General features: G+C 37.4%; 1 protein-coding gene, 2 long non-coding RNA genes and 1 other non-coding gene across 9 annotated transcripts; 2 read left to right on the top strand and 2 right to left on the bottom strand.

The window, feature by feature from the left end:
• Window positions 1-1,167: 1,167 nt before the first annotated feature.
• Window positions 1,168-1,241, bottom strand: TRNAI-AAU. Its single transcript has one exon. It is a non-coding gene; the product is annotated as a tRNA-Ile (tRNA).
• Window positions 1,242-2,456: 1,215 nt separating this feature from the next.
• Window positions 2,457-4,789, top strand: LOC113463568. Its single transcript, XR_005512540.1, has 2 exons — window positions 2,457-3,002; window positions 3,429-4,789. It is a non-coding gene; the product is annotated as an uncharacterized LOC113463568 (long non-coding RNA).
• A 3,699-nt stretch (window positions 4,790-8,488) lies between these two features.
• LOC108511731 lies at window positions 8,489-16,390 on the top strand. Of its 6 annotated transcripts, none has more exons than XR_003387998.2 (5): window positions 8,489-9,742; window positions 9,823-10,078; window positions 14,098-14,262; window positions 14,487-14,574; window positions 15,434-16,390. It is a non-coding gene; the product is annotated as an uncharacterized LOC108511731 (long non-coding RNA). The 6 variants fall into 6 exon arrangements; XR_001880113.3 differs by having other exon boundaries at window positions 8,489-9,894; window positions 10,001-10,078; XR_003387997.2 differs by having other exon boundaries at window positions 8,489-9,898; window positions 10,001-10,078.
• A 3,832-nt stretch (window positions 16,391-20,222) lies between these two features.
• LOC103719687 (protein ASYMMETRIC LEAVES 2) lies at window positions 20,223-23,049 on the bottom strand. Its single transcript, XM_008809049.3, has 2 exons — window positions 22,233-23,049; window positions 20,223-20,480 (listed from the first exon to the last, which is right to left on the bottom strand). Exon 1 carries the CDS (start codon window positions 23,010-23,012, stop codon window positions 22,245-22,247), a length of 768 nt encoding a protein of 255 aa, XP_008807271.2. The 5' UTR covers window positions 23,013-23,049; the 3' UTR covers window positions 20,223-20,480; window positions 22,233-22,244.
• Window positions 23,050-27,598: the final 4,549 nt, after the last annotated feature.

The raw sequence follows: 27,598 nt of genomic DNA, 5'->3' as shown, positions 1-27,598 counted from the left end.
TATTGAACCAAATCTTGAGACACTTAACCATAAATTTACAAGTATTTGACTGAAACACTAGATTGAATTCATTAGTATAACATAAGATATACTCAAATGCTTTGAGCTCATCAAAATCAAATAGGGTTATAAGCAATCACTCCACGATATATATATATATATATATATATATATATATATATATATATATATATATATGTTCTGTTGTATAATATTATACAATGTCATTTTTGTCATACCAAAAGTACTTTCTCAATTTGTTTGCCAAATATATATTAAAGTTTTACAGCACTTCAAAAGTGTAGTTACCAAACAACAAATAGCTTTCTATAAAAGTTCTACTTCAAAAAGTTCTACTGGCAACAGTTCTACTAAACGAGGCTTAAATCTCCTACAACCTAGGCCAACTAGCTCGAAAGGCTCGTGCACATGCTCTCTCTCATTTGGAAATTTCATTATTTTGAGAATGGTATTGGATTGCCCAAGCTACCACCTTCTATAGGCCATCAATTTAAGATGCCTAGAGTTTGTCAACGACTTCATCATAATTTCTTATGCCACTCGTTGCGAAATATGAAAATAGTACTTCGAGCAAGGAGCTGCTCATAGGTCATAATCTACCAAGGAAAATGCTACTCAAGATGCCATGGGATAACTCCGCAGTTCAACATCTTACCAAGTGGTAAACTAAAATTTAAAGAGCATTTACAACAACATTCAAGGTATTATGTTTTTTTAAAAAAAATTAAACAATGATTATACAAAATGAATTTCGAACTATTTGATAGGTTATGAAGCGATAATGTAAAATTTGAAGAAAGTTTAAAACAAAATAATTATCAACTTTTTCAACAAAATGCAAGGGATTACGAATTTGAAGAAAATTTAAGACAAAAGGATATGATAATTCTTAACAATATGCAAGGGATTATTATTTTTTTTAAAAAATAAGGTTTGACATCATTGTGTTTCTTTTTTTAAAAAAAAATTTCTGTGAATAAATATAAAAAATGATTATGGAATTTTGTAACAAAATGCAACAGATTATGATTTTTTAGGAAAATAGAAGTCATTATGAATTTTCAAAGAATAATAATTAGGACATTCTCCATCCATGCATTTTTTTAAAAAAATTGAAATTCATTATAAATTTTTAATAAAAACTTGTGGCCCATGCAGGTCTCGAACCTGCGACCTTCGCGTTATTAGCACGACGCTCTAACCAACTGAGCTAATGGGCCAACTTATGAAGTTGGTACCATCAAATAGATAAATGAATAATTATGACTCAGATTCATACCCCTCATAAATATTTTCTATAGTTAATTTGGCTGATCCCCACTTAAATCTCATCCAAGCAGCTCATGTCTTGGTTCAAGTTAAATCTTGCATATTATAACCCAGCTTAATTCTTGTATCCGGACTATTTTTTCGCCCAACCCTTTCTTCAATCAAATTCAGATCTGCTCACCCAATTTATGGGAGAATCATCAGCTAAAATCTTATTCTAATATATCTGAAGATAGATAGCATGTGCTAGATGTATTACTCGAATAGGAAAACTTAATTTCTCGTTCATCAATTACCCACCCCTTCAGATATATTTTAGTCAAATATTAGCAAGGTGATCTAAGCATGGAAGGGGGCAAGTGTTCCTTTCTTCTAAGCACACCTAGATGGTATAATTCCACTATGGAATGTGCACATATAGAAAAGGGAAAGCCTCCCTAAGGTGGGATTCTAAAGGAGGGGACAATAAAGTAAGGCTGCCACCCCCTCATGCTTCTCCTCTCTCCTTGGTTTGAGTCCAGTTATGACTCTATTCTTTAGAGCCTAATAGAGCTCTAGAAGATAGGCATGTAGATTGAAACAGCTATGGATAGTAATTCTCAAGAGGATCATGCGCTTTTGCAACTTTATTTCTTTTGCGCATGTGAAGATCAACTCCATAAGCACCATTATGGGAAGGCAAAATTTTTCTATCCCAGCATGCTTCTTTATGAAAAAAATACTATGAATAACAATCCTTAAATTCCACGACAAGTACTTTGATGATCCTCAGAATTTTATGATAGAGATCTCAAATGAACCAAGAAGTTTGGTTTTAATTTTCTTAGAACTAATCTATAGATGAATGCATTAAAGCTGCATTACCAAATATAAAATTATCAAGATTTAAAAAAAAGGGTAAGGTACCCAGCACTAAAATTGGTAACTAATATAGTTAATAGATAGTTGGTGAATGTATTAGTTGTGAAGCTTTGGGGTCAACAGATTACTTAATGTAATATTGAAGCTCAACTTTGTCTCCCATGGTGAAAAAAAATTACTTTTTGAGCTTGAACCTAAAACCTATATGCAATGCATTGATTACATAGAACGGTGCTGACTAGCTAATCCAAGTTTCATTGGTTAAAAATATAATTATTGCTTAATTTATTATATGTTACAGATAATAATTCTTTTTGTATTGAACACGCATATGATACATTTGATAGATAAAGCAGCAAGATCATTGTAAAGAGCGAACTATAAATGTTTTTCATCCTATATAATAAAGCAATCTCAACTTGATATTTTTTCCACAAAAAAGATGATTCAGCACCGAGGAACGGATCGCCTCCGCCTCCGCCTCCGATCGGCCGGCTTAGGACTCCGCTGGCTCCTCGCTCTCCCGACCGCCTCCTCCAGCCGCGGCCTCGACGCTGGCGCCCCCGAGTTTGTCCCCGGGGCCGCCGCCGGCGCAGCACCCGCGGATGGTGAAGATCCACCACGGGCCCCGCGCCGCTCCCGGTGATCCACGTCTTCCACCTGCGGTTCATCTCACCGGTGCTGAACCGTGGACCCTTCGAGTACGTCGGGGGCGGTGGCGGCGGCGCCGGTGCCGGTGCCGGTGCCGGTGCAGGGTCTGGGGAGCATCACGCGGTTCAGGAGGCGGCTGATGTCGATCCTGCTTCGCCGGTGTTGGAGGGGCTCCCTGAAGAGGTTGTCCAGCAAAGCAGGTCGGTGCTTTCTTGATCTTTTGTGCTTATTGGTTATTTTTGCCGGTGTTTTGTTTCTGATATGATGTTGACCGATGCTTGCTTTCTTGATGAATGTTTACAGTATGGTGACGAGGTAACAGAGGAGAGAGAATATATTGACTAGATTGTTTAGTTTGATGTAGGAATTTTTGCAATCAGTAATATATTAAGACTTGGGAATGTTTTTTAAGACTCTTAAGATGTTCTTGGAAAGACGCCATTCATTAGCACATAATAGATATTTTAGTATATATGTGAGTGGGTGATAGCATACGATTTTCTTTTTGATAATAATGGCATACAATTTTTCACTTCGGATGATCATTGTAATTTTGGTATTAAGAATGTTATTTGATGTGTCATTGGGTGTTCTGCTAGTTTTACTCCATCTTTTATGTATTCTAGACTTGAGACACCCTAAATGGATGGTTTTTGACACTACTGTTGAAGGCGTCATGCTTGTATATGAGGGCGGAAGGTCGTTCAGGTTTCTAATTGCTCTTTTCACTCTACTTGACTAGGTTTTTCAGTTCATTACTTCTGTTGGTGACCTATTTGTCATCCTTCCTTACCAAGTAATTCTAACAACTAATTTATTGTATCCTTGCTCTGCTGCACGATTAATTAGCAAAAAGTTAGTTGAACAAGTGAATGTCAGAATTTTTTGGACTAAGAGACATTATTAAATTGAATTTTTGATTTAGAAAATCTATTTATAGTTATTGAACCTGTGCAGTTTATTGGTTTGCTGCTTCTGTTACCTGTGTTGTCAAAACTATGTAACATATTCTTTTTTTGGCAGTTTAAGTTTCCAAAGAGTGGACATCTAGCCATTTATATTCCAAAAAAAGGAAAAACTTTGTGATCTTTTATATTGTTTTTTGTATAACTTTCTAGAGTCAATATTTACAAGAATGGTGCATCTTGAAGTAACAGGTGTGAATATTATTTCAGTGATGCAAATTTGGCAACAACTAAGCATTTAATGAGGTTCGTTAGTATAGATCCCGAAGGTTTTGGTAATATATTCTCCATTCTTACTTAGTTTTTGAACATTCCAAGTTAATGGATATGCTATTTTTATTTTTGACATTTTTGTATGCTCTTTTTTGTTTATAACTATTGCTTATATCTACTACCCAGATTTTGTTTCACTCTCTGACTTCTGCTTAGCTCAAGCTCTCTGGTTAGTAGATGCTGAACCACTAGATGTGTGGGATGGCTCCCACATGCTTGGCAGTTTCCAAGTATGTAAGGCAAACTCTTGTTTGTTTATATCTATTGTACTTAGATTCTGTTTGACTATCTGATTTTTGCTTAGCTCAGTTGCCTTGGCTAGTGGATGCTGGACCACTGGATGTGTGGAATGGCTCCCACATGCTTGGCAGTTTCTAAGGCAAAGGAAGAGATAAATGGGAAGAGTCAGGGGTGCATGTCGATGTCTTGGTCGCAAGACATTTACCATGCCAGTCTATCTAATAAGTTTACTCTTTGGTAGCCTGAATTTATTGGGATTGCAGGAGAAAAAGCCTTCATGGACCCTCTGATTTATTCGCCCTTCTGCCTTTCCTCTAATTCTATCCCGCCTTGGTGTGAGATAACACATAGATATGGTGGCAGGGTGTCCTAGCTGGCCTCAAACATGCATATTATTATGCCGCAGTGAATAATCATGTCTTGCATGAGAAACATGTTCACTAATGTTGGATGTTAACTAAGAGTGTTTAATGAATTGGAAGTCTATCTCGATAATCACAGATTTGCAGTATATTCTGTACATTTTGCTGTGAAAAAATTGATTTTACTTTTTTATAAAGAAAATATAATATGCATAAAGTAGGTTGCTTATTGTTCACTGAAATGCTAAATATCTTTGAGTATTGTGTCTCAGGATGCAGCGGTTGCAAGAACAATTATATCCTCTAGGTTTTTTACCCTTTGAGTTCTAATATGTAGCTTTTGCCATTGGTTTTTGCACTAACTCTCTTAGGAAGTACGTCTTTGTATTTGACAAATGCTTTGATTCACCGACTCTTCTGATGTTCTGAGATTTTCTTTTTTCTTGCATGAGAAATTCTTTGAGTGATGTTGAGGTGCTAAACAATAGGCTTGTATTGGGTCTGATGGCTTTCTCACACTAATCACAGACTGGTGGTTTGTTTATGTTTATTAAATTAGAAAGAAAGATATAAAATGCATACAGATCAGGTGAGGATGATAATGTTATTTTGATGATTAACACAACCATTGAGGCCATATCAAATTAGAAATGCAAATTAACTCGATACATTATTGATAAATAACATACCCTCGATACATTCACGATACATTAGGAATATATGGTCAAAACCACTCTCAAGAATTGATAACGAGATAAAATTTGTAATAGAGAATGGTAGAAAGCTCAAGAATCCATTTTGGCAAAGTTTCACGTTAAAAATATCTAAAAGGGCAATTCGGTAATTTTCATTGTTAAGGGTATGAAATTCTATCGTGCCATGCATCGTAATTTGCTTGGAATATCATATTATTGTTTCAATGTGCATAACTAACCTTCAAAGTGCAGAAAAACATGGCTAGAGTCGACCCCAATTAGTTTGGAGTCGACCCCGATACATTTGGCACGCCTTGGAACGAAGTGGCACGCCTTTGAAACACTTGGCACAGAGTAGGAGTCGACCCTAGAAGAGATGGAGTCGATCCAGGCACATTTTGACAACATTCTGGCACATCCTGGTACATATGGCACAGATGAACAGTAAATCGGATCGACCCCAGAAAAGCTCGGGTCGACCTCAGCTTCAGCCACTGCAAAAACAGCTTTCTGCAATTGACTGAGAGGGCCGACCCCAAGCTTTCTTGAGCCGACCCCGGTGGAGCCGACCCCAGTGGAGCCGACCCCAAGAGACCATGAGCCGACCCCAACTTCAGAACTCAAAAAATATGTCTCTGGATTTTCTGAAAGGGCCGACCCCACTGTAGCACGGGCCGACCCCACTGCAGCAGGGGCCGACCCAAGAAAAGCTTGAGCCGACCCCAGCCTGATGAACAGTAATTTGAGCCGACCCCAGAAAAGCTTGAGCCGACCCCAGCCTGATGAACAGTAATATGAGCTGACCCCAGATTTGCTCGGTTCGACCCCAACACGGCTGACAGCATAACGGCTAGTTCTGCAGAAGTACTTTTTGAGCTCCCAACGGCTATAAACGACTAGTTTCTCCATTCCAACGGCTAGGAAGTGATCTTTGGAGGTTGGAGAAGTATTTAAGAGCCATTATTCATCAAAGGAAGGTATCTTGGTAGGAATTAAAATGTGCATTCAAAAGAAAAGAAAATCCAAGAGAGTTTCATTTATTACTTCATCCCAAAATCTGAAAGAAGGTGGTTGAGCAGAATTCAAGAGACTTCAAGAGCTCTACCAATCCTTGAGGAGTGAAGCAAGCTCAGCAAAGAAGAGAAGAGGATCTTAAAAGCGATAATTATTTTCTTATCTCTTCTTGTACTGCATATTTGTTATAATTGCTCACTTAGGAGCTTTAAACCTTTTATTTTTCATTCATTATAAGGTTTGTTGGTGAGCCCGTAAAATCAACGGTGTAGGTTATTGGTGAGCTCGTAAAACCAACATAGGTTGTTGGTGAGCCTGTAAAACCAACAGTTAGGTTGATGGGGAGCCCAGAAAACCAACATAGGTTTTTTAATGATCCCGGAAAACCAATTGTAAGGGTTTTTGAATTGTGAGCCCGGAAAAATAATCCAACTGTAATCCGAGGGGTTATAGTGAATTCCCAAGGAAACGCTTGGGGAGTGGACATAGGTGCTTTGGGGTGCACCGAACCACTATATTTAATTGTGTTTGCATTGTGTGCTTCTTGGTTTATTTTCTTTACTTAAGCAATTGCTCTATCTTAAACTTTCAAAGTAACTTAATCACAATTGTTTAGAGCTATACTACTATTGCTTCCACTGCACCTATCTTATTACATAGGCCAAACCACATTCACTTAAAAATTAATTTGAGGTCTTAAAATTTAGAAAACCCAATTCACCCCCCCTCTTGGGTTGTCACCTTGGGCAACATTAGGTTCCAACTATTGTCCTCTAAATTGCTAAATAGACCTAGGTATTGTAATTCTGGATGCAGTAATTTTGAATACAAATATATTACCCAATGGTCACATCCCTCAAGTAATGATTCCTGCATCCTCCATAGTTTTCCCACCTTTTCCCACTTCAATGCCTACAAGTAGCAGTTTTCTCTGCTTGAGGAAAGCTTCTCATCAATTGGTCCCTTCCATGGGATGCCTAAGCTATCCCCTTTGCCACCCTACACAGGTTAAAAAGGCAATACATTTACTATTCATCATCAATTCTTAACTTCTTGTTTGTGAGGGCTTTTCCCCAAGACCAGTAGCCACGCAAAAGCTTGAGATCATCAAGGGATTTCCAAGTTCCAAATTAGCTTATAAAGCTCGTAAAAGAGTCCACCATGGGTTACAAATGTTCCGTAATACTTGTCAAGGTGAGCACCTTGGAGTAATATGAAGTGAAGCATTTTCAAGTAATCAAAAAAATATAGTGCAGATCTAAATCTTATTGCAGAAGTGCTATTTCTCACTTTGCAAGAAACCTCCGAAGCATTATTGCTCTGATACCAATGATCAACTTAGAGGCAAAAAGGCTTCCGGTGCATGGAAATGAGTTTCTTTAGTTGACATGGCTTTTTGCAATGTTGTATTCATTTTTTTTTGATAAAAAGGTTAGTCAAAGAAAAGCAATGGAAAAATGAGAATAGGACTGAACCTTTATCACCAACATGCCAGCTTGTTTCCTTTTAGTTTTGACTATCTAAAGTGAGGTGTTATGTACATCTGATTGTGTAAGAAGAGTATGGGCTCTTACAGATGGGTATATACTTAATTAATTGTAAAATTTCATCCATGTTTTAACCATTATCTGCTATCAATTTTTAAAAAGAATAAAATTCCCTAAATGACTCGATGGTCTATCATATCATCGCTCCTAGACTAGTATCGATGAGTCCTTGATTACATGTTCTATCAAGATTGTTTCTGTACTACTCTTAACATCTTCATAATGATCCTTGTGACTACATTCAATGATCCCTTACATTCAAACATATTACAGTATTATATATAACTAGTCATCCATATGGTCATCTTCTTGAATAGGATTTGTCACCATTTACCTGCATGCCTGTTCTAAGAGTTACGATATTAAGGGACCGACAACATAGTATACTAAGAATAGACAATCCAGTGATATACCATCAAAAGACAATCCAGTGATACACCATCAAATGGACTAGGAAGTGCAGATTAACTTTTGTAGGAGGAGGAGGAGGTGGAGAGCGGTCATTTTTTGGTTTTATTTTTTCCTTTTCCTTTTTTCTTTTGCAGGGCGGAGTGTGTGTGTGTGTGTTGGGGGGGGGGGGGGGGGGGGTGTTGAGAGGGGCCTGTTCGATATGTATACATTGAATTGTTGAGATGTGGAGAAGGTAATATATTTCTATCACACGTTCACCTTTTTAGACTGGTTATGTATACTGTGGTAAATCAGTTTCTTATCTTTTAGTTGTCCGGAATAATATTCTTCCATACTCATTAAGATGGGGTTACAAAAAAGAAAGAATATGACAAGCCGTCTACCGATGATTTACTTTTTCTTATGCAGGAAGGAGACTAGAAAAAAAAAAATTCCATGGTATAAAGATTAGTTCCCTCCATAGCATGAAGATTTTTCGCAATGCTGAGTTAGTTTCCTTTTTTTTATTATTACTATGGACTAAAAAGTTAGGTAGAGAAAAGCAGTGGGTAATTGAAAGTAGGGGTGAAACTCTATTAACCAAATTGCCACCTTATTAGCTTTTGACTATCTACTTCAAGGACTTATATGCATGTCATTGTGTAAGAAGATAATCAGCTCTTATGGGCCATTTAGTTGTCTTGTTTATCTTAAATTGTCCATGCTCTTTAAGAACTCCGAACAATAACTGATATCTGGTGTTATATGTATTTTAAATGGGTATTATGTTGGAAGGTGATAAATAATGCTTCTTATAATGGTCAGAGCAAGTGGGAGTGGCCCTCTCTATTAAATCAAAAAATAATGGTCAGAGCAATTTAGAGAAGCAAAACTAATCTATCTTATTGTATGGATGTTTTTGTTGCAATTTGTGTCTTTCAAAATATTAATATGAGCTAATAAACAAATTGTGGCATCAGATTTAAATGCAGCAACCTTGTTGATATTGTTATAATTATTATACCCTTATTTCTGGTGCAGTGCCAATATCGGTAATCGCATCTTTAAGAAGATCAAGGCCTTTGTCCACAAAAAATCCTTGCTTGCTGATGCTTTATAGACATCATCAGAACTTGAAATTCTTTTCAGTGAGATGCTTAGTTGTATTTAATGCCTTCATTATGGTCATATGCCTTCCCAACACTGCTTTCCCTACTCGGCAACCCCGTTGCATTTTTTTCTCTCTCAATCCCTCACATGTAACTTCCTTAGTGAAAAGTTCTGCAGCACTTTGCAAGTTGCTCGCACTAGTATCACTCATACATTGATATGCTAATGCTTCTTGCGCACTCTCTTCTATTTTCCATACTTTTTGCAAAATTAAAGATTGTTAGTGATGATGGAAAAGAAGATGCCTACAGCTCTTCACTGAGGCAGATATTGAAGAACTGCAGGTTATATTCAATCACTTCTTGTTGTGAGCTCTTAATTATTCTTCATCTGTTCTGTGGATACTTGTTGTTTGACTTTACAGTCATGCATCGTTGTTGCTGAAAATCTATATGAGGATCATTGTTACCATAACCTTATGAAGGTTTTTTCAGCTGTAGGTGATATATGTCAATTTTTTCGAAGTCATGAAAATTTTAGATGTCTTATGATGTAAACTTATGTACTCTAGTGTGAAAACTATTCGTATCTGCTATCCTCAGAATCCCAATGGCAACCGCAACGGCACAACTGCTACAGCAAATCGATCATCAAATGTCAAAATGCTTTTCTATAACAAGGTATATCTGTTTCTCAAATACCAATGTTTTTTTCTTATAATAACCATATAGTACTTTAAAAGGTTACATGTTCTTATGATGAAGTGGAATCACTTCCCCAGCTTGTCTGAGTAAAATTTTTTATGGTGGTAGAATTTTATGTTTAGGCTGTGTTTGGTTCCTGAATAATTTTAACCAGCATATTTGAATAACTTTATTCAAATAATTCCTTGTGATTTAGCTAAAAGCCTAAAACTATTTGGCCCACCCCCTTTAACAGTTTTAACCTGGTTGAACTAAGTACAAAAAAGATGCTCTTCAGTTTTTCTGAAATCCAATCGTTCCCCTTGTTTGGGGCTTTAATCAAGAGGCATAGAAGTTTTAACCTCAGCTTTATTTAATCTGAAATAAAGCTGAAAAGGGACTTTATTCAATTTTTTTGATGTTTATTCATGACCAAACAGGGCCAAGTTGTGATTAAATTAAATGAGACATTGGGAATTCTGAGCAGTTTCATTCTTGCATGCAGATCTATTAAATGATTTATGCAGACTGATCTGGCATGCTGAGGTGGTATTGCCACATCAGCTTTTTTTGAAGGGATGGAGAGATATCTCATTTTTTCCTAGCTCATTCTTCTCTTCCCATCTTCTGCACCTTACCTCTTCTCCCATCTGACTGCTTGAACTCACCACTGTTGTGGCTGCTAAGGGCATTGCTGGGTGATGGCGATACTGGCTCTCACCTCATCCCTATCCCACCCCATTCCAACCTTCACTCCCCCTTCCTCTTTTACCAGAATACCCCGATTCACAGAATACACTTCTTCTCTTTCCCTTCGATGGCAGAGCTTGATGATTGGAGGCCTTCAACCCCATCTTCATGAATTCAACATCAAGGCTTCATCCTCCATCTTCCATCTGCCCTCTCTCGTTCGGCAGCTCAAACGGGTCCAAAGATCAGATTTCTTGTCCCAAAATGCCAGTGGCCTTTTCCTCTAGACATCTTCGAGTGACTACTGCGACCACTTTGACTGTATAGATGTGCTCTACCAGACTAATCTCTAATTGTTATTGATCCCATAAAACGTCAGAGAGAGGTTTCTCCCTCACAGCAACAATGACATAAATGGCTGTGAATTGGTGAGAAGATAGAAGGGGAACAGTGAGAACCCAAGATCGATGGAAGAGAGAAATAGGGGAAGATGCGAGAGAAAGAGGACGAGATGCTTTTCTTTCCTCTATTAAAGATGCTGAAGTGGCATATTGCCATTGTTTAACTAGGGTTGTGTGTCTGGACAAGTGAACATGGAGCATGCTTTAATTTTCAGTAATGAGGCATACTGGAATTAGTGATAACTGAAAGGTGCATAAATTTGTGCACAGTTTCAAATATTTTGGAAACTTTGAGGATTTATGGTGATTATTACAATCCTAAAAAGATCATGAGATTATAAATTTTTGCAAATGAGCTTGTTCTTTTTTAGCATACACAAAGAATGGTCTGTTTTCTTTCTTAGTATATGATGTGTACAGTTACTTGCATAAATAGATACTGCAACCAAACCCCTCTTCAGATTTTTTCCATTCTTCAGATGTCATGTCATTTTGTTGTGGGTTTCACTTTTTGATGGATTCTTGGTTAATATTGGTCTAACTAAACCCCTCTTCAGATTTTTTCCATTCTTCAGATGTCATGTCATTTTGTTGTGGGTTTCAACTTTTGATGGTTTCTCTATCTATACATAATTCATGTTGATCAGATGCTTTGGGAAGTAGATGTTGGGTTCTAACTTTTTCAATTGCTTTCTGTTGAACTGTTTAAAGGTATGCTGCATCCAGGTCTATATGATATTTGGTCAATGAGATTCTTGGATGTGGCTCTAAATCGTTGTGGTTGTTGTGTTAGTGATTTAGTTGAAAGTATTGCTGATTGTGTTGGTGATTTAGTTGAAATTGTTGTTACAGACGGTCACTTAGGCAGTGAATGGGCCTTAGAATGCCTAGAACTTTGCCTAGAACCCCATAAGCACCTGCACCACCCAAGTTTTGGGGCCTGTCTAAGCAGTTGGGTGACATCTAGGTGGTAATTTCTTAATAGGTGGTTGGCTTCTGCTTTGTGTGTTTTTATTTGTTTCTCTATGTATGGCATGTCTATTTGCATATCGTACTTGTATCTTTTATGTATATGCATGCATAGTACATGTGTGCGTGTTCTTGCACAACGTTTTCTTTCTATGGAATTCAATATACATGCATTAGAGCTTTTTAATTGTTTCGTTCTTTCAAAACCCTAGACTGAAGCTTAGCCGTCCAGCAAAAAGTTGGATTTAATGAAACTATAACATTTGACTATTATTCCATTACTTTAATTATGTCACATTTATGAATTTGGTAGTTGCAGTATATATTGTGTAAGTGATCTTTATTGTTGATGAGCATCTTTATGAAATGTTCAATGTGTGTGACTCGAGGCATGTTAAATTCTTTGTTTATTTAATATATACAAGATCTATAAAAATGAAGTAGATTCTTCAGCGGATGATTGGATGTCTTCTACATTAAGTATTTGCCTTCTGGGTAATTGCTTAGTTGCCTTGGAAGTTGCCTGGGCTATAGGGTTTGGTCCATCAACTTGTGTTGCCTGGGTTCTGTGACTATGTTCTGTTCTACTTCAACCAGATATGTCTGATTGCAGAACTGTAGTTTCACCAAATTGCTCATTTATTTCATCCTTGATCTCCTCATCTCAACCACCTACCTGGCCAGCATTCTTTGTGTACAAATGTTGCTTCAGTGTCCTAGTATAGCATGTAGGTGCATCCAAGATGTCGTACAGTTTATAACTAGTTTTCTCAATTGTTTCAAGTACATCGGACTCGCTAATTAGGTAAATTGTATAGGTCACATTGTTTTCCCCTTTTTCAAAACAGACAAAACAGGTCACCTTGTTTTCCTCTTTTCAAAACCGACAAAACATGGGCCAGGGCGAGGCAGAAATATAGGTCATGAAGGTAATAATGGAGATGATATTGCCACAGCTAATCTGCAAATGAGAAGTGAAGGATCCTTCTCAAGCATTTAAGGACTCAATGGAACATGTGGAATGCATCTGTATATACATTTGTCATTTTCTGAAGCTCACAGATGCAGCAACACTAGTCCGTCAAACCAATTTGGTTCAGTTGATTTTTCACTGCATGCTATGCTTGCTTTTTTCAGGACTTTCTTTTGAATGAAATCATTTAATTCATTGCTTCATGTTGAAAATGAATGTCTCATGTAGTCTGGGAGTTCAGGAGTTTTTAAGAGTGTTGAGATATGATGCATAAGATGATGGGCTGTGAGGAGAATTTCAGTGACAAGGGACATGGCATGGCGCAGCAAGGGGCAGATCCATGGAGGGAGGGGCATGGATGGGGCCAATACCACCATAATAACAATTGTAAATTGTAATGGAGGCCATGCTATTGGTAGGCCACCTTCAAGCCACCCAATCCATGCTTATCAGCAGCCATCAGTTAGTAAGCAACCACCTGGACCCCGCATGCCAGATTGTACAAGGGGCTTCAGAATGGGTCGAGGGAGGCTACTTGCCGTCGTCAGTACAGATCAATGATTTTCCAAATATTAGCTTGATGGTACAGATCAATGTTTTTGTCGACTTTGGTAGGGACGACTATCAGATTAATCAATTGCAGTTGTGATGGTGAGCAAATGTGATCTTAAGACTTGGTTTTAGAGTAGAGTCTGTTTTGTGATCTTCCCCCCCACATGGGGAGTGTTTTGGTGTCCTATAAGACCTTGATATCAGTTCTCATTGTCTTTGTTTTTCCGTTTGATGCTTTTGACGTTCTTATGTAAAAATGGAAGGAAATAGAGGTAGATTGATAAATGATGTCCTCTTGAATACTTGATATGTTGTACGTGAAAATTTATTGGCGTAGCCATAGAAAATAAATCTTGTCAATAAATTGTATTGCCTTTTATCTTCCTCTTCTAATTTTATTTTCTAATAATTTTATTTTGATTTGGATACAGGCTATATGATTAGCTGTCATTGTTTTGGCATAATTCTGGTGCTGCTACATTATGAAATAGTGCTTGTTTATCATTCTCTTGGGGCCTGTTTATCTGAGTGGAGAACCTGATAGTCTGGACTTCTGTTTAGAAAGCAAAAACAGGGAGAGCTTAGAGAGCGATCGGGTAACAAGTCTCACTCACCAACCCCCATTTTTACATGATGGTACTTTGGACATGGAATTTGATATTCTTGGAAAAATTGAAATTTCTCCCCCAAGAAACAGGAGAAAAAAGAGAGGATAAAGGTCATCTGCATGGGGACCAAAGACTCATGCGAAAGAATAATTTTTTTTGTATGTTGTACCTCGAATAATTTTAACTCTGCTGAAAGTGAGATTTGAATGCAGATCTTTCAGCAGCTACCAGGGAGTTCAACCAGTTTGGTCAGCTGGAACCTCCAGTTTGGTGATGGGATTTGACAGCATCACTCAAATGGTAAGCTTACTGAAAAAAAAAAAACTCTTGCAATGCACCTTGTCCATAAGGAACCGTCCCTGGACGCCAAGATGGAGGTAGGATGATGTGCTCAATCGCAAATAAGAGAATGGAGTCACCACCTACTGAATGATCAATGAAACTACATTGTCACTCATTATCCAAACTTGATAGCTTGCTTTAACTTTATTAATGGCCCGTCTGAGCTTCCTTTCGGTTTTGTTTTCAAATATCCAAGAAGAAATGAAGAAACCTCTTGTTTTTTAAAATTATTTTGTAAAATCTTTAGATATCTTGGTAGCAAGCAAAGTTTTATTGCTTTCAAAAAAGTGGAAATAAATGTAAAGGATAGCAGAAATTATGTGCAAATGCTATCTTCAAGATCAATCTCGGCATGGTTTTTCACTAATTTGTGTAGAAAGAAAACCAGAAAAACAACGATTGTGGCTTTTATTTTGCATCCAGCTCAACAGCCGAAATGCTTTGTTTGTGTCCAGAACCCATCATCGGCTAGGTACTATTCTCTTCCTGCAGTTCTCCTTTAGCACTTAGTTGGTAGAGAAGCTATAAGTTTTCATACCCTCCCGCAATACCATAACCAGGGAGGCTTTTTCACAAATATCCTCTTCTCTCTCTCTCTCTCTCTTTTTTTTTCTCCTTGTTCATTTTCTTTGGTGGAAAAAATGATGGGAGCACCGCATATTCGAGTTCAATCGCGGAACCTCTCTATTGCCTTATTCTTGTTTTATCATTATTTTTGGCTGACTGGTTTACCATCCTACATTAATTGTGTTCATATATGTAGAGTTTGATGTGCATTGCATATTTCTCATCTAATTAATTTGCTGAAGTCCTTCAGGGACATGCTAATATTGCAGTAGTATTCAAGAACGCGACAGAGTCCGCATACTCCAACCTCATGCCGACACATTACAATGTTCCACGTCACACTCCACAGGGATATTTCAGCTTCTTTGTTGGGTGTTCGAAGTCGGCAGGCAGGTAATGTATCAGGAGTTTGGAAGTTATTGCTCGGTGCACATATGTGCTTTGGCAAATTTTATCCTTGTTTGACCGCTTCGTTTTTCATGGGTAAAATTATGCTACTGAGTCGTTTCCTTAGCTTATGAGAGAACTATTTATGAAGCTAAAAATTTAGTACATAGCAGTTGTTTGAGCAAGAGATGCTTCATTAATTTTTCAATCGCAAGCTTTTTTTGGTTTTTGAGATGGAAAAAAGAATTATTCAATCACAAGCTTAAAAAACTCAGAAATTGCAATGAGCTAACTAGTGCTCATCATTTTCATCATCCAAGCTATTCGGTATGGTATTAGATATGGAACACATGTAAAAGTTTGAGAATGCTCCATGGAAGAGTCCAAGAATTTACAACTAGCTTTAACCTGTCATCTAGTTGAATTTGACAGGATATCTATCTCGTTGTTTGTAAAGCTCGTGCAATCGAGGAACAACCTCCAATATTCTATTACACATGCAATGAGTGGAGATGAAGGAAGATGATGATAACGTTTGATATAAGACTACAGTATGCTGACTGAAAAGTGGTCCCAAATGATGGAATATTTCTGAATTAAAGACCAATCAATGATATAAAATAGTAAATGTTGGAACAGTAGAATAGTAATGCATGAAGACAAATCTGGATTTCTTAGCATAGGCCAAGTTATTGTATGTTTTTTTCTCAAATGCAACACGCTATTATATGTTTAAGTTGTACTTCTTTCATATTGATCTCTATGAAATGAAGGTGATGGCTTTGCATCCTTATACTCAAAAAATATGTATTCAAATTCATGGTTTCCATGTCACCAAAGTCTAGAAGTCGATGCTTGATATCTGGAAAGCTCATTTATATATCCACCAAATACATTTGTATATAAAAAGCCATCTACGGTTTGATCTTGATGAGTTCAAACCAACTAGAATCTGGTAGATCATATGCTTCATGGTGCGTATATCAGGTGATGACTGCTTTAATATGCACCAGAAGAATTAAAGCGACAACAAAGCCAGAGCATAACTAAGCTAATTAGTACTTCGATGCCATAAGTACATAGAAAAAAGAAAACCTTCAGGTAAAATTTTTATGATATGCCGGCTAATATTTAATATAATTTAGAATATTCTCAATGATGGGGAGTTCTTCCACTAATCCTGGTGAATTCCGCATGCCCTGGCCAGAATTTCTTTTTCTTACTAACAGAAGTATCTTGGTCTCCAAGACTCACTTGAAGTCTCTTGGTGGACCCACGCGTGTTCAAATTTGAAGGATCTACTTGCCTTCCAAGAAGAGAATATGTATTCTTTTTTCTTTGTTTGAGAAAAGAAGAAGAGAATGTACTCTTAAGGATGCATGTTTGCACTTCTCTATGCACGTATGATCCCATCTAGCTTTGCGGAGTTAATTACGGAAGACGTTCGTGTTAGTGAAAATGCATGCTAAATTCGTCTCCAAAATCCTTGGCTCAATCTTTAAATCTACGGAAAAGAAAATCTTCAAGTCCTCTTATTATAAAGGAGTACACTGCAACATTAAACTCTCCTTCAACCACCATTAAAATGAACAAAAAACGTCCTCTCCACATTTATAGATCCATGTGCAAACATCAAAATCCATGCAAAACCACGATTCAAGGTAATGAATTTGACAGACAGTCCCTATCTTCAAGCTGAAACGAAGGTTTAATTGTCCTTTTCCCAGCTTTCTTCTTCAAGGTGGCAATGCCGACGTATAGTTCTGTTCATCTTTTTTTTTTTTTCTTTTTTTTTTTTTGCTTAGGCTTCTGTTCATCTATTCCAATGGGCTTTTATTGACGCCCCTTTCTTCAAGGTTGTGTGGAAACTACCAAACACAAAGTGGCCCACCACATGAGCTACAGACCTCTCTCTCTCTCTCTCTCTCTCTCTCTCTCTCTCTCTAAGCCGTGAATGGCTTTAATGGGCAGGAGACAGAAAGGATGTATTTAAGGAGCATGCATGAGCCATGGTGTTACGGTGTTCTCTTTTTCTTTGTTCCTTTGTTCCCGTCCCCTCGACTTTTTCTCACCCTCCCCCTCCCGGCCTCCCCCTCTATTGTTGGGAAAGCGTGCAACTCGCCAAACTCCAAGAAGGAGCGGTCAAATGAGGCTCATGGTCTTGGCGCTGTCCCATAAATGCCTCCGTCCCCCATCATTCAATAACCCCTCCTGCGTCTTATAACTACCCACATCACATCACATCTATGATCTATCTACATACATACCTCTGTTCCCTCGCATATACATTTATTCTCTTTGTAGGGATCGCGTCCACTTTCTTTATACCGTTCCTCCATAAACCATTCCCTTTTGCAGGGATTGGAGTTGGAGCTCATCACTCTCTCTCTTACTTTCCCCCTGCCTCCCTCTTCAGGCTTTCAATGCCTCTCTTTTCTCACCTACACATACATCTGAGCGCGTGGGCGTGTCGGAATATCCTCCAACTCTCTAAACTGTCCCTTTCAAACATCACCAATCTACTCCCCAACTCCAAAACAAAAGCCATTCTGTAGCTACTGTTAGCCCACGGTGCGCGGTAGAGTTTGAACCTTTGAAGGAGACTTGGTCCGTGCTTCTTCTCCTCTTCTTCCGTCGGGCCATGGGGTTAGCCATGCACTTGGGTGACCATGGTAGCCCTCCAATCAGGGACGTACGTTGTATGTGCCTGATTAGACCCATCATGGGCGGAGAAGGAGACAGTTTTCGCTGGGGTTAGCTGCGCCCTTCTCCTGTGGGTGGAGCTGAAGGATTTGTTCTTGTCGTGCATGCGGTCCACCAACTTTTGTATGCTTATATAGGTCCGACTCAATGGTGGCATGTACGATAAGTGTTGAGGCTTTTTCGTGTTTTTGAGGAAGGAAAGCGAAATGATTAGCTTGGTTAATTTGGTTGGTGGGTTCAGATTCTTAATTCATACTTTTGGTTGTTTATAAATACAATATTAATTAGTAATCCTTTTTCCAACAAAAAAAAAAATCATAATGGAAGGGGGAAAAAAAAGCATTGAACAAGTTTTCTCTAGAATTGGGCAATCCTGTCCCGCATGGTCAATCCATACATACTCTAATTTATGATACAGCAAGCTTTTCTCTTCTTTGGAGCGAACCGTGGGTGATCCACCACTCATTTCATTGGTAAATGAATGAAACATAAAAGCTGCGATATATTGCTGGTTATATTAAAGCTAAACTTGTTTGAAACATCAGAGATGATGAAAATTTTGGAAGATATAATAGCAAGCAGGAAATATAAGTGGTTATCAAATACTTAATTTCCCATCCATAATTTAATCGAGCCATGCACGTTTTCAGGCTATCATGGTCACCGAAGGGAATTGCTCCAACTTAGGCTTATGACATCCAATGGAGAGCATGAATCGGGAGGGTATACTCCTTTATTTACACATGAAGTGGACTTTATATATATGAGACGTGAGCTGAGGGCATGCATTTAAGGATGGGGTTATCATTGCTTTGATACGTCATCATTGTCATGGCATGTATGCTTTGACTACGTTTTGACTGCGTGCACGATTCTAGAGAGAGAAAGGGAGCGAGAGGAGTTCTCTCTCCACGTCTCAGCTTTTTCTTTGGATGTTTGATGGGAGGTGGGGATTGCTGATGGCATAAATTCTGTATGACATTAACTTTCTCTGCAGAATGGCATTTTTGGAGGAAGGGTTCATGACTCCTTTTATCGATGGCCCCCCCACTCTCTTTCAAATAAGAAGCATTTTGTCTTTGTTGATTTGTCTTCTGCTTCCCTCTGAGAAATGCCCTCTGGCTCCTAACATCCCCAGCTAAACTCCCTACTTGGGTCACTGTTTCTGGCACTCCATAAAGTCACGAGAGAGAAGAAGAGAGGGCGGGGCCGGGGTGAGTCAGAAAAGCGTAGATGGTCAACCACAAAACTTTTCTACGAGGCTCAAAAGGGAATCAGCATAAAATCGCTTGGACTTCCCTTAAATGCTTCAGCTTTACCTGACCATATTAACCTTTTGGTCTTCCTACAAAAGTTCGCCATCATGATAGTAAATATCCATTCCATGTGCCTTTTATCTTTTGGGAATTCATCCCCAATACACACTGTGATTGAGTTAAACAATATGATGCTAGTCATGAGACCTACCTTTTGTCTTAACAAGCAGCAAAACACTATCTTCTCATGGCCATGAAAACTGATATCTATCTACCCATGGGAAGGCATTATATCATGGATGTCTTTACAATTCAATTGCTCAGAAATTCGATCCTAGTAATAAAGATTTCCAAGTCACACATTCCATGAATGGTGATCTTATACCGACCATGGAAATAGAACAAGAATATCCCCAGAGATGTGCAGTTTGTTAGAAAGGAAAGAAGAAAAAAAGATATCTAATCCACCATAGCAATGTATCAAACTGGTGGATATGATCCCAAAACAATAAATCTAGTTGGGTTCCTTCTTCAGTCGACAGTATAGGCAAATAGTAAAAATTATGCCGAAGAGGTAGATTTTTTCCCCAACAAAAACGATGCTTCTTTCTTCTTGACATCCAAAGCAATTTGAAAATAACTTTCAAAACTTTGTTAATAGCTAATAAAAATCATTACAATAGAAAAGGGCGAAGGAGTTTCATATTAGCCATGCAGGTGCCATAGAGGGGACATAGGATTGCCACCATAACAAACATTAGGAGTACAACATGTCCACAGCTATGGCCAGATCAAGAAGAGAGGATAAAATAACCAGCACTAAGAGAAAGCAAGAAGGCTGAAGAAAATTCTATTTTCTGTAAATGGATTGAAGTCAAAATCCAGGTCTCTCTTTCAATACTAACTCTGTCCCAGTTTCATCGGCAAGTATCCTTCCTCCAAGTCTTAAACCTGAAACACAACAACACATTTAAACTTTCTTAACTCAACCCAAGCAATGTTAAGTATGCAATACGTTCGTCTGAAAAGATTTTCTTTTTAAACACTAATATCTGTCCATGGGACTGAGCCAGATCAATGAAGTTTTTTTCGACAAAAACTTGATGCAAACAACAGTAATGCATGACGTGCTCTCACATCCACCACATGCCAAAGCCATAACAAATTCTCTGAAAGAAAAGAGAATTTAGAAGAAGTATTAATAACTGTAGAATCCCCAAATGTTGAAAAGATTAAACTTTTTTTTTCCTTCGAAAGTCCTCGACTTTTATTCAACTTAAAGTTGCAGATAAATATCTATTGTAATAACGAGCTACTCTATGGAGCACACTAGCTATATGGAATGCAGCCAGAAAGAACCAACAATTAACTTAATGCATTATATATTTTATAATAACTAAAACTGGGCGACCATTTTTTGGCCTTTAATCCCAAAAGGTTCTCTACCTCAAAAGAACAACCCACCTTAAATTCCTGCATTCAACACACAATTATGCTATCTGATCCTATACGGTGAATGCCATTATCCTGGTCAAGAAGCAGCTTAATTAATTTACTCCCAACCGCTTCAAGCAATAGCTTTATGATTCAAATTCGTTTGTCTTACTAGAACAAATTAGGATTCTTCAAATTCTCAACTAAAGTTTCATGATAGTACCATTATGATGACTGGATACTTCTATTGCTCATTAATTTGGTAAAAGACTGTGCCAGACAATGCCAATTCCCTTTTCTTTTACTATTAATCAGCAACTTCCTTTTGCTTGTAGAAAGTAAAATTAATTTAATATTCTCAACTTGCTCAACATTTATAAGCTCTAAATTAATCAAAGTGGGAATGTGGAAATAGATATAAGAAGAACGCGGAAAAAGATATACAAAGGTCTGGCAATCTTGTAAGAGAATAAGAGAATAAAAGATTATTAGCAGCTGCAGAAGGAGTTTGAACCAGAGAATTGTCCATCTCCAAGGGCACCACTATCAGCTAACAAGCTCATCCATGACAGCCTTCATCCCCTAAGCTTAACCATTCAGAAGATAACCGGCACACAATATTAAATTTAAAGAGTTAATAGACAAATACTTACACTATTTAGTCCGAAATATTGGATGCAAATTAATGCCAATGTACCTAGCTACAAAGATTATTCAACCAGACTTGATTCATTATAAGGTTTAAGATAATTGTGTATAACACTGCAACACCAGTAAAGAAAACTAATTCTCCCAGAGTGTTTGACCTACTTAATTGAAACATACCACCTATTATTAGAGCCAAAGTAATAGTGCTACAAACTTGCGATATCTACTAAAAATTCTGATCTGTTTCTTAGTAGGTACTAAACTTACATTACTTTGATTTTTTCATCATCTCATTGCTATAAACAATGCTCTACGCCCCTACCCAACTTCATATTTCCCCATGAGATATCTATATATATATATATATATATATATATATATATATATATATATATATATATATATATATATATATATATATATATATATATATATCATTAAATTGATTACTTCTTTTACATATATGACTGTTCCTAGATCATGCAGCTGATCTCACGCTATTACTTTTGACTACTAATGTCGAACAACTACGTACCCTTTTAAATCAAAAGAAAACAAACAAAAACAAACTGTTGCCATGAAGAGGAAGGACCCAGAAAAGCATAGTGGTAACATGAAGACCTGCAAGGATGTCTACGACGGTCCGACGCTCGGCCGCTCGTCCCCACCAGCTGCACTTGGCTTCAAGAACTGCCCACCCAGCGGCCCGATGCTCGCAGCCGGCACATTCATGGCTGCCACAAGCCCTGCATCATATGCTCCATTCGCACCCAATCTAGCCGCCAGCTCCCCATCTTGGTTCCTCATCATCGCATGGTGGTGGAGGTGCGGCTCCCGGGCAGCAGTCGCCGTCGCCATCGCCGGGAAGAACTGCTCCCGCCCTAACACGATCGATCCCACCCCGATCGCGTGATTAGCGTTGACAAACCCGTGCCCGCCTGCGGTCGTCACCCCGCTGCTGAAATTGGCAGCGGAGGGCCCGCCGCCGCTGGCGGCAACCGCGGCGGCGGCGGACTGGTACTTGGAGATCTCGGCCCTGGCGCAGGAGAGGTCCATCTGAAGCTGGCGGAGCTGGTGCTGGAGGATGGATATGACGCCGACGCAGCCGTAGACGGGGTCGCGGAGGCGCATGTCGGCCTCGTAAGCGAGCGAGTTGACGGCGTCCTCCCGCTGGTAGGGGTGGAGCTCGTTGAGCAGCTTGGTGACGTTGCTCGCGCCGAAGACGCGGTGCACGTGCACGAACTTCTGCGGCTGGTCCGGCGGGAAGTAGGGCGCGAAGACGCAGTCCGGCTGGCACTTGCGGCGGAGGAACTTGCAGGCCGCGCATGGCGAGCTCGTCGACGCGGACGAAGACCCCGCCGCCGCTGACGATGCCGGGACCGGGGCCGACGACGATGCCATGACTAGCTATTACTCTCCCTTCCTTCCTCTTTTCTTGAATTCTGAGGATAAAATATAAGCATCAATCCTTAAAGATTATACAATAGATTTAAAGATCGGGAAAAGGAAATGAGCGTCAACAAGCTTTTATTTTTTTCCTCCTTTCATGATTATATAATGTATATATAGAGACACAATTAGCAGAACGAAACAAAGAAAGGATTTTTTCTATAAAAGCGGAAAGAAGAGAGAAGATACGTGATCATCAGCGTACCCTTTATTCTTTCTTACTTTCTATACCCTCACTTTATTTCTATTTTATATTCTGAAAAATAGAATAAAAAGGAAAATATTACGATTGTGGAATTTGTTCCACGATACAACTGTATCAAAAACAAAAAAAAAATTCCCAAAAAAAAGGTTCCAGATCTTATAAACTATAAGGTATACAGAAAGAAAGAATAAATAGAGAACAAAGATAAAGGTGTTCTTCTCGTCTTTTCTTCTTCTTATTCTTAATTTTCGAGGAAAAATAAAAAGTTGAACGGAAGAACTAGGGGTCCAAGGGACGCCTTATGCCACTATAGGTAATTTATTAATAATTAACATCTATATATTTGAAGGTAAAAAAAATATATAGATAAATATCTACCGTTCTCTCTTCTAAGCTCGAAGCTATCACTTTGTTGGATCAATAGACAGAAAGAAAGAAGAGAGAAAGGGCCGCTCTGGGATCCGATGATGACGGCGACGGCGCCGTTAAAACGAAAAACGTACCTTTTTATTCTCCTGCTGTTTTTTTTTTCTTTTCTTTTGCCGGGTCCCGCCTCCGCTCTCGGCTGCGCCTCCTTTTCGCCTCTCTTTTTTATCTCCGATTTGCGAGCGAGCGGAGAAGTGGGTGAGGGCTGGCCTAGATTGGATTACCAAACAAGCAAAAGCCGAAGCCGAAGCCAAAGGCAGCGGAAGGGAGGGGAATTGGGAGGGGAACGGGAGAGGGAGGCAGAAAGGGGGCAGAAAAAGAGTGAGAACCGCAGGCGAAGCACCGAAAGATGGTGGGGGAAGATGAGACGGCGAAAAATAAGAGGGGGAGAGAGAGAGAGTACCCGGTAGCGAATTTATAAGCAGACGATCTAAGAAACTAGAGAAAGAAGAGGGTGGTGAGTCACCTTTTCTTTTCTTTTTTTTTTCTCTCTCTCTCTGGAGTTAATAAGGAAAGGATTGGGAGGGGGTCCCAAATAGATAGGGGTGGCAATTTTCCCCATCCTATTCCATATTAGAGCCGGCGGGGAGGGGTCCCAAATAGGTAGGGGTGGCAATTTTCCCATCCTATTCCCTATTCGAGCCGGACTGAACCTAATGGACCATATTTTATGCAAGTTGATCCTAATGGGATAGGTTTTACTTGACTCAACCCTAATAGGATGGATTTTATCTGACCCAGTTAGAGTCTCCGGCAGGTACGTATGGGTCTTGGAGGTAATGGTAAAATCCGACTGGAATATATATAACTCTTTACTAATCTCCTTCCCACCTTTTGTCCTAGTCACTCCATTCATCCACCGTGTCATCCCATCATTCCCTCTATTTTCAATTCTAACTGTAGCTACAGTGCCGCACCCACTCTCCTTGCTAACCCATGATGCTTAGTTGTTGATGTTTTAATATATTGTCTTTCTTAGTTTAATAAATGTTTGGCTTCTTAAAGAATAATATATTTATTGTTATATTTCTATTATTATTAAAATTTTGATTTTTGTGGTTTATATCTTCGACTCTTATTTTCTTTAATATTATATGAAGTACTAAGATTTACTTTTATATTTTTTATTTATTTGATTTAAATGAAAACAAAATTTGCACCCCTACCCAACCCGATCCGTCTAACCACTTTGTCTAACTCTATAAAATCTGCCTTACCTCAAGGTAGGAAGTGGATGGGTACAAGCAATGGCCTGCCTTACCCATTGTCATCCTAGTCTAAGAATCAATAATAAGGTGGTAGAGAAGATTAACTTGTGTGGTTGCATAAGCATGTCTTGATTTGATGCTTTCCCCCTTTCTAACCCACCGATGACTAATTAACTGTCGTTATAACATATTTATGTGAGATTTGACTATTTCACCCTTCCCCCATGGTTTGGTTGAACATTGGTTGTTTTATGTCCCTTCTTTCTATTGCATGGATTAAACTAGATCATCTAGGATCAGAAGATGATATATATTTAAAAGATGTAATTAAGTATGAAAATTTATCTTAATAATAATAAAATTATAAATACAAATTTGGATTAAGTAACATATACAACTTTGACTAATATTATAGAAGCATTGTAAAAGATACTTAGAAGAAGAAAAAAGATTAAGACCTCGTTTGGCACTACTTTCGGAGGGCCAAAAAAATACTTCTTGAAAGGCCAAAAACTTGTTTAGGTATTTTTTTGATGTCTGGTGAACAATTTTGAAATAACTTTCTACTTCCTCCAAAAAATAAAAAAAGTATACTAGGGAAAGTTATACTTGAGATGTGTTGGGAAGCTATTTTTCAAAAACTTACCAAAAAAACCCAAGTTCTAGCCCCCACAATGATTTTTTTGAATTTATTTAAAATACTGTTATTACCCTAATCGTTTAAGTTTGTCTTTTATTATCATAATCATGCTATTAAGGATCTTAAGTTTTAATCATATCATATTCTTTGTTACTTGGTACTCACCCATAAAAAATACTTATGTCATTTATTATTTTATTTATATTAAAACATAAAAAAAAATTTAAATTGATAATACTTTATAATAACATACATAAAATAACAATTCAATATAATATAGTAAAAATATAATGGATTTTACAATATAAGAATATTGTATTATTATTAAGATTTTTTTTATTTTATAACTATATTATAATAATATAATATTATTACATGATAGTAATATAATAATATAGTAATCGTATAATACAATATTGTAATAATAATACCATATTATTATACTATAATAATAATATAATACTTAAAAAATATTATTAACCTCATGCTTAAGGTACTTACGTACCTATGGTTGACATCTAAGTGGTTGAGATGTAGTGTAAATAATACCCCTCACATTTCGTTGGTCGATGGTTAAGAAACTGACAAAATGTCCATATCAACATCCCTTGTAGTTTTTAAAATAATATATTATTTAAAAATATTACTATATTTTTATAATAAATATAAAAATTATCATCTAATATTATCTTATATAAATTAAAATATTAAAATAAAAAATAAATTAAACATATTTTATGATAATACATTTTGATGGTACATATACTTAGATAATTGAAAGTATTATGCAACAACAATATCCTTTATTATAATTTTATGATACTAAAACTACTTTTTCAATTTGGTTACCAAATAGATATTAAAGTTTTACCATATTTCAAAAAATTAGTTACCAAATAGTAATCAGCTTTTTATTGAAATCTTTACTAGCTAGTGAAAGATCTAGTTTTCTAAACTCTATAAATAAAAGCTTTACTATCTACTTCAATGCCAAGCAGGGGCCTAACAATATTTAACATATCTACAAATATTCTAAAAAGATTTTTATATGATTTTTTTTAATCGATTATTTTTCTTTGCATTGGACCAAATTGCATTGTAAGCTACATCACTTTGATTGACTTGATTCTCAATTTGATTATGTTATAGTAATTCATCCTTATGTCTTTAGAATAACGATCAAGTGCTATGATAAATGTGGAGTCCTCTCTGACATTCACTAATGTCAACAAGTTAATTCATGGGCATAATTTTGTGCCATTGCAAGCCATGTCATTCAATCAAAATTATGCAATTTTTTTACTATGTTCTATATTTAGCATGCATGCATCCTACATTACGTATGTATGTATGTACGTACGTATGTATGTATGTATGTATGTACATACGTACGTACGTACATATGTATCTATGTACGTATGTATGCATGCATGGATGCATGTATATGTGTGTATGTGTCTTAAGAATTTAATAAAAATGATATTCTTTGCTGTTAAAATCTTCAAATAGTTAAAGAAAAATGTAATAAAGCATGCATGGCAAAGTACAAATTTTACCTTTCAAGATGTGTCTCAGTGTCCTACTCTCCCACCTTGTTAATTAAGCCGCACCTAGTTTCTAACTTTCTAGGTGAATATTTTAGTATATAGTATCTATTCAAAGAGATTTATCTATTCTAATAAACCCATACTTTGAGAGATTGTGAGGCTCTATGATGTGTAGTTATCAATCTTTATATTCTTATAATACTTTCATTTAAAATAATGAGATTTTTTGCACATTATATATATATAATAAACATGTACTTTGAGAGATTGTGAGGCTCTAAAATGTGTAGTTCTCAATCTTCACACTCTTATATAATACTTTCATTTTAACATAATGAGATTTGTTGCACAAAATATATATGCACACACAATATTGCTTATTGCAAATTTATCATTGAAAATCGTTATTTGCACATAAAGTCTTCATTTCACCCTTTTAAAATTGGCCCACTTGCTAAATTATTGTCTATTGGTGTCAAGAAGTAGTTGTTTTAAATATAAAGCAACTCTAA

The sequence above is a fragment of the Phoenix dactylifera genome, chromosome 7 (genome assembly GCF_009389715.1).
Source record: "Phoenix dactylifera cultivar Barhee BC4 chromosome 7, palm_55x_up_171113_PBpolish2nd_filt_p, whole genome shotgun sequence".
Classification (NCBI taxonomy): Eukaryota; Viridiplantae; Streptophyta; class Magnoliopsida; order Arecales; family Arecaceae; genus Phoenix; species Phoenix dactylifera.
Note: the sequence above shows the minus strand (reverse complement) of the source record. Positions and strands in the feature narration are given on the sequence as shown.

What these genes read in the sequence shown, in the direction of transcription:
- LOC103719687 (XM_008809049.3), bottom strand. Translation starts at nt 23,012, where the DNA reads ATGGCATCGTCGTCGGCCCCGGTCCCGGCATCGTCAGCGGCGGCGGGG.